Source organism: Corylus avellana, chromosome ca9 (genome assembly GCF_901000735.1).
Source record: "Corylus avellana chromosome ca9, CavTom2PMs-1.0".
Classification (NCBI taxonomy): domain Eukaryota; kingdom Viridiplantae; phylum Streptophyta; class Magnoliopsida; order Fagales; family Betulaceae; genus Corylus; species Corylus avellana.
In genome coordinates, this window is record NC_081549.1 from 20691289 (window position 1) to 20699196 (window position 7908).

General features: G+C 34.8%; 2 protein-coding genes across 2 annotated transcripts; both read right to left on the bottom strand.

Moving 5' to 3' along the window:
* Positions 1-703: 703 nt before the first annotated feature.
* LOC132162460 (aspartic proteinase CDR1-like) lies at positions 704-2064 on the bottom strand. Its single transcript, XM_059572698.1, has one exon. It carries the CDS (start codon positions 2062-2064, stop codon positions 763-765), a length of 1302 nt encoding a protein of 433 aa, XP_059428681.1. The 3' UTR covers positions 704-762.
* A 1041-nt stretch (positions 2065-3105) lies between these two features.
* Positions 3106-4812, bottom strand: LOC132162461 (B3 domain-containing transcription factor VRN1-like). Its single transcript, XM_059572699.1, has 3 exons — positions 4678-4812; positions 3460-4005; positions 3106-3372 (listed from the first exon to the last, which is right to left on the bottom strand). The coding sequence occupies exons 1-3, from the start codon at positions 4810-4812 to the stop codon at positions 3106-3108; spliced, it is 948 nt and encodes a 315-aa protein (XP_059428682.1).
* Positions 4813-7908: the final 3096 nt, after the last annotated feature.

Below are 7908 nucleotides of genomic sequence, written 5' to 3' on the forward strand. Positions count from 1 at the left end.
TTGCAACTTCAATTCTATAAAATCAACGCAATAAGAAGATGGGCATTAGAGTCATTGTGCGCTACCATGCTATTCCCAAAAGGCAATATTACTGATTAAGTTGTAATTGAATCAGTTGCAGCCTTATGGGCAATTACTTTTGCTAAAAATTGGGGTGGACCGGAAGGAAATACGTTGCATGTGGTGCAAGCTTTACGAAAGAAAGGACAAAATTGGTGTCACTATGGCCAATTAATTAACGATGCTTGAACTGTGCTACAATCTCTTTTACAATGGAGAATCTCTCATGTTCGACGAGAGACAAACAAAGCAGTTCATAAGCTGGCAAAGAACGCACTCCAAGTTATGGATGAAATAATTCATATAGAGGAAGCCCTTCAATGTGTTTTTGATATTGTAGTGTCCGAACATATTATTAAAAATATTCACCAATGATGAATTGAATGATTGACTGGATTTAAAAAAAGAAATCAACAATCTACGCGTATAGAAAACAAAACAAACGGAAAATTTCAATAATTCTCAAACATTCGTTCTCAAAGTCGTTTGATTACATTCAACCCTCTTTTTTATAATAAAAAATATAAAACATCAATTAATTATATTCTTTTTCATAATTGATTATTTGACGGAAAAAATAAATTTAAAAAATCATATATATATAATACATCCGTATACGTAAGGCTCATAAACGAAGAACAAAAAAGGTGGCTTAATTTTATTGATCTACGTACTAAATGTCACGTGAAACTTACAAAAACTTTAGTTTTTGGTGCAATCGGTCTGCTTGAACGAGAGCATCATTTTTTCCATATCATACCCGATCAAGTAATTTGATTGAGCAAAGTTTCCAATGATTCCAAAACCACTCTCGGCAGGCCCAAAATTCTGCACCGCAAGGCAGAAAAACCCCTGTTTGGGCGGCGGAATGAAGAAATTGCTCGGCGGTAGCTTCACGTCGGCGCCCTCAAAATGGAGGGTCAATATTGGTCCGTCGAGATTCTTTGCACTTTTATAGCAAAGCTGCGTCCCCAACTCTGGGTCATCCACAACCGGAGCCAACGGAATTTGCTTCTTCACCTCTGCCTCCAAGCGGTTGTGAAGATCTTCCGGCATAAGCATCGGCGGAGCTCCGGAATCCAGAAACACGTTTCCCTCGGAAACTGCATCCGAAGGATCGTACGACAAATATTTATCTCCTACGCTAATTCCTTTTAGCGTCACAAAATATGAAGTCGTGTCTCCTCTTTGTATCAAAGGTGTTGAAACGACACCGTCGCCCAAAACTTCGCTGCCGCTGCCGAAACTTATCCTGCTCGGAATGTTGGGGTCGGTGCCGAACGGCGAAAGGCAATGGGAGAACTTCCTGCTGCCCAAGGCGGCGCCCATTTGTGAAGTAAACGACATAACCCCTCCTCCTAAGCCTATGATTCCCATCTCATGGTCGTTGAAAGTGCCGGTGTTGTTGTGACCACACCCAAAAACAACGTTGGCGGAAACTTTTTCCCCTGTCGTGGAAGTCAAGGCGACAGTTTCTTTGGCCAGAAAACCTCGGGTTGTGGAGCTGTCTCCATACCCATAAACATATTCGCAAAGATTTTTAGGACTACATTTGGTGTTTAATTCATGGCACTGGTCGGATTGGCAAGAAATGTCGCTATATGTTGAGGACTTTTGAGGATTAAACATGGGATAAATTTGCTTGTAGCAGCCTTCGCAAGGTAAACATTGTGTCCAAAAAAGGTCGCTGCCGGTATCGGCAATGTTGTAGATGTCTACCGGCGGTGTTCCGATGGAGAGCTTCATGATATGCTGGCCTTTGTATGCTTTTACTATTGTTTGGGGCGTGTTAGAATTGACTCCCTCCAATCGACGCGGAAAAAATGTGTCCAAGCGCTCTGTATTGGCATTGCCGAAGGGAGATTTTAGAGAGTCTCGTCGGATTAACTCAACGGTAAACCCACCGCTGCCGGAACCTGTAGCCAATAGCCCTACAAGATGATTGCAGAGAATAGACGCGATGATGAAGCATGAATGAAAAATGATTGCATTACTACCTGCCATGATGTGTAGAACAGTTTTTGCATAAATCTACTATATATATATATATATATATATATATATATATATATAAGGTGGTAGGTTTGCTTGCCTATACAAAATGTGATTCAATTTCCATATTTAGTATGATTTAGTTTCTATGTACGAAATATTCAAGTTGTTTATTATTAGGACTAGATCCATGAGATGGCAACCATTAGATTTCATATCTGAGTAAATTTGGGAATTGACTCAATATTCATATATATGTGATTTGAATCTATTTTCAAATTATTGAAATTCCATTACAAATATAATCTATTTATGTGGAGCTTCTTATTTCCTTATATTTTTAAAGAGAAATGCTACACACATTCTCGTTCTTACACTGTCAAGTACACATTCTTAATGTATCATTAAAAATCATTTGAATCTAATAGTAATTTTTAAAGCCATGTCATGTGAGAATAAAATGTGCATTCGTTTCTCATTAAAAATCAGAATATACAAGTCCGCACACCACATGTAAAAGGAAGCATCTATTATGTATTAAAAAAATCAATATAACCAATAAGAGAGCGGTTCTCCTCCATTTAGAGTCTTTCCGTTTCCTCCCATATTTAAATGGAAGCATGCCATGTTAAAATAAAATCAAAATCAAAAGTTTTAGTCACTCAATCCTATTTATCATCTTTTATTTGTTCTTCAAATACTATTTTTTTTTATATATATATATTTATGTTATTTATATATCAAATATCAAGATAAACCAACATTTTTTTTCCAATATCAACTTATAAAAGCTTGAATACCCCCGTGAATGGCACATATGATCGTATAGTTGTTGGACTTGCCCGTGACACATATAACATCGTGATATAAGACATATACTCCGTGAACACAATTGCATAGTGCATATACACTATTAATTCACAAGAAATAACAACAACAACAAAAAGATCAGAAATGAGAAATACAAAATTGCTTGATATTTTTCTGCAAAAAACAGATTAACGTTTAATGTGGGCAAGCAGATATAATCAGATCCTGAGTTTAGACAAGTTATCATTGCTTAGTCAAAATGTAGTCAGCCACGTGAAATATTGAGACGTTAAGCAAAACAGGGTTCATCTTGATGAGCTCAAAGACACAAACATCTCCTACTTCTAAATGATTGTCCCTGCAAAATCCTGCCCATCTCCCTATATTCCTTGACGTACGTGAAAGATTATTGTGAGAGCAAGGGGCATGCCATTGTTTTCCATCACAAGTCTGAAGCTTGACAGACGCATGCCCAATAAGATACTTTTTAGCAAATCCAGAAGGCACATACTGCACAACAACAAACAAGGATTGAATTGAATAAAAGTAAATTTATTTTAAAAAATGATCACATCTTGTAGAATTAGAAAGGCTCACCAAAGGATTTCGTGTTCGTCCACGTATATGATATGGGCGCACGAAGGTCATGAACGAAGGATTTGTAGGCTTCAACATTTTGGCTGCTTCGATTGCTCTCTCCCTTCCTTCTGCAGACGACTCACCAAAAAATCTTTTTCCAACCAACATTTCTCTGTTTTCTTCATGTTTTGCGGACAACTCATCCGAGTGAGACATTTCATTTTCGTTCAACTTGTCGTGGCTTGATTTTGTTGCATCATCTAAGTCTATTATGTCGACTGCATCTTCCAATTCAAAATCTTTATTCCATGAATACTGAATCTCAGTTGCAGTATTATCGAACACAAGAACATGAAATTTTGAATTTCCTTCATATCTAAAGACTAAAAAGTAGCCATAATGAATAGAATGATATTCCATAAAATCCTGCCAGCCATCATCAAACCAAATCTCCATGTTGTGTTTCTCCAATCCCACTTGCCAAAGATGACCATTGGGAGCAGTGAGTGTGACAACATCAGAAAGTTCATCCCCAAATTCCATTACAAACTTTACAGGGATCCTCTGCAACCACCAGGCCAGGGTGAGTTATGTTGTCTCAATTACAATGTGAAATGAAATTAAGGAAACATGTATGATGCAGATAAATATATGGCTTATAAGAAGTGCTGCACAAACCAATAAATTCAATTAATTGTTTAAAGGTTGATCTAGCTTCTTCAGGATTCTTCCGCTGTTATGGCTTTAACTTTTTAGTCAAGTAAAAATTACCTAAAATGAAACAAGGGAAAAGCAATCATGTACAACACGGATTGAAGTCTCATAATGTTTTCTAAACAACAATGAAGCAAGATTGTTGTTAAGAGTACTAAGTGATAAATAGAATGATCAACCATCTTTGCTGTCCCAGTAATTAATACAACTCTTACTATTTTTGTCTCGGATTGAAAGTTAGGCAATTTGGTTAGCTATATTATTGAAGATTTTGCAGAAAGAAGGCCTCCACAATTTTGAACGGAAAATGCTCGAGGCATTACAATTTTTATTATATAGTTATTTGCAAGTTGGTGTTAAAGTTCACAATTGATTTAATAATTAAAAGCGTATGGTTGACTTTGTAAAAGGAAATTTTTTTTTACAATACCGCATGCAACATCACCAGAATATTCAACAAATGAAAGACAAAGAGACAAGAATAATTGCAAGCAAGCAAGGTACGTAGTGAGAAGGCATTACCAGTTTATTGTCGTGAATGGTAGAGGGGAGTATGATCTTGAAGAAATGCGATGGTCTCGTACCCGCCATAGAACTTGACGGCCGGTGGTTGGGCGCCACTCTAGTCTGGCGAGTCCTTGAATCATTCGCTGCCATAGTAATAAAATCAAGACGGTTGATCCCACGATGTAAATGCCTGGAAGCTACTCTTATACTCTGCTCCACCTCCTATTATGGAAGGAGAGGGAGGAAAACGAGGAGTTGTTCTAGAAGGAGAAGCACAAGGGTCTGTTTATGCATGCATGCACACAGATTCCAACACATTGACATACGCGGATAACGGATACGGGTGAATATTATCTGCCCGGCTGTCCTATTGGTTTTGTGCCGAGACTCTCTCTTGACCTGGTACTGGGTCTGGTACGTATTCCAATTCATTTTGGATCTCATGAAACAAATCAAAATGGAGGTTCAAGAGACTATTTTAAGTGGTATATATAGAAAAGTTTTTTGATTGGGCAAATCCCTGTCAACTCGTTCTCAAGCCGATCCAATCCATGTGAATTGGACCTATTGTTCTTGGATTTGTTATAGCAAACTATATATTGAGTATAATAAACCCCTGGTAATTGTTTTGTTAGCTCACTCAATCTGGTTGGCTTTTCATCTTAAAAAAAATGAAAAATGAACATTCCGTGTCGGTCCAATGGCCAGGAAAAGGAGAGGATCAAAGGTTGTAATTGTTGTAACAAATGCTAATATGAAATATAATTAATAATAATAATGATGAGGTTGCTAATTAATGTCAACATACAATTAATAATGATGACGACCGGGATATTAAAAATAGAGTCAATAGGATATTTCCCTCTACCAAAAGTAAACTTAAAAAAAAAAAAAAAAAAAAAAAAGAAGAAGGGCAGGTCGCATGCATGCCAGATCTTCTTGTTGTGCCTTTTCGTAGAAGTGGCACGTTTCTTTCTTATTTTCATGCCATGTGGGCTTCGGTAGCATGCCCTAACAACCTCCTCAAAAGGCATTCAACTCCAACGCGATATTGCCCACCTAGGCCCTTTCTAGGAAATTTGTTTATAACATGCTTTTTGTTTTGAAAAAATTTCGCTTTATATTCTTAAATTATTATTTTTTTAATGTTAATTTATGGTTATTATTTTTGAGAAATTTGCAATATCAACATTTTTATCAAAATTAAGCGTCAAATCAAACGTGTTAATGAGTGAAATTTCCAAAATACCTTAAAAATGTTTATAAAATAACAAAAATATCTTAAATTTGAACAGTAGTATTTTGAGGATTTAACTTACTCCGTTAGAATTTAACTCTGAATTTGGACGGAATAGTTGTCATTGCAAACTTTTGAAATATGATAACCCTAAATTAACATTTTTTATAAAAAAAAATTAATGACATATTACAAAAATGATAAAAAACCATAAGTGTGGTAAGTAAAAATTTCCCCTTTTTTTTTTTCTGAAAATATATTTTCCTACAAACACAAATGGTAATTTTTTAAGGTGACTCGAGTCTTGAAGCATATGAGGAAATAAATTTTTATAAATGAAGAGATTAGTTTATTTATTGTGTACGGCTTTCTCTCATTTCTTAGATTATTGATAAGGGTCTTCAAGAAGTAACTCAATCGACCTAGGACCACATCTTATAAAGCGGAGGTCTCTAGTTCGAATCTCATCCCCTGTTTGTATAGACATAAAAATAAAATATAAAAAATTATTGATAAGGAATTTGACTGAAGTTTAAACGACCAAAAAAATCCTAGAAGTTTTCCACAATTCAACCTAATTAAGCATATTGTTATGGCATTATTGCTGGGTACTGCGTCCTTGACCCCCGATGATGCTGACGCAGGGAAATAATATAAAAAAATAAAAATAAAATAAACAAGGTAGCAATAATATGATTGTAAATGTCAACTGATGTATTTAAAACTATATCAACTGGAGTTTCTGATGGGTAACCCACCAAACACATGATTTTACTAATTGAATTATTAATAAAACAATGACCCGACGGTAGACCCGCCCACTTCATAGTGTGGAGTCAGATTACGCTTAATTAATTAAGTTGGGGCAAATCCTACTTGTTTGACTATATTTGTGCTTATTTTAATTATGAAATCGTCCTCAAAAGATAGTTCAATCGGCTAGGATCACGTCTAATGAAGCGGATTCACTAGTTCAAATCTCCCTTTCCTTCTTGTGCGGACATATCAAAAATAAAAAAATTATGAAATCAACTTCACCGTACGCAACATATTTTTTTCATAAATGATTTCCCTTTGAAAGAATAATTCCTTGGCGTTATCAAATGACTTTTTATTTTATTATATATATTTTTTTTATATCCGCATAAATGGAGAGAGAATATAAGTGAATTCGAACTAGCTACCTTTTGCCTTGATATGTCTTATTATTAGTAAAAATCAACCCCACCTCCCTCCTTTTACCTTCAATCGTGGGGACTGGGGAACACATGGAAATGAAATGACTCAACAAGGTTGTTAGTACCGCACTATCTCATAGTATGCCAACTATGGTCCTTAGCTGAAAAACAATAAATTAAGATTTTAAAACCATGGTTATGACTTATATATATATATATATATACACAAGGAATTAAGATTGAAAGGACCGCGGGAATTGCGTGTTCACCTATTTCCACACTCTTTTTTTCTAATCAATCAAGTTACATCAAATTATCAAATTTTTTAATATATATATATATATATATATATATATATATATATATATATATATTAAATTGATAAATTAATATGTGTTTAAAATGCATACAAAAATTATAAGTATTTTTAGTATATTGAATTTAAAAAAAAAAAAATTATTTCAATTTACATACCATCATGCGTAAGTTTCGAATATGAAGTGGATTGGTAAATTATCAAATCATGCATATCATATTCCCTCACCCGTTCATCTAATATAAGCTATTCTCAAGGAATTTAATAAATCATGTTTTCTCATTAAATACTAAAACATGATTTATTTTAGACGCTTAGATTAGATGAATAGTTGAGATTTATGAATTTGAGAATCTCAAATTTAAAGGAAATTTTAGGAGATCCCAATCCGTTTCAAACAACCAAAAAAAATGAAAAGTTTTCCATTATTCAAATATATTTTCTAGCTAACCAAACACAGTACTGAAGAGAAAGTTGAAATAAGCATGTTGAATCGTTGATATGGCTGGAGTGAT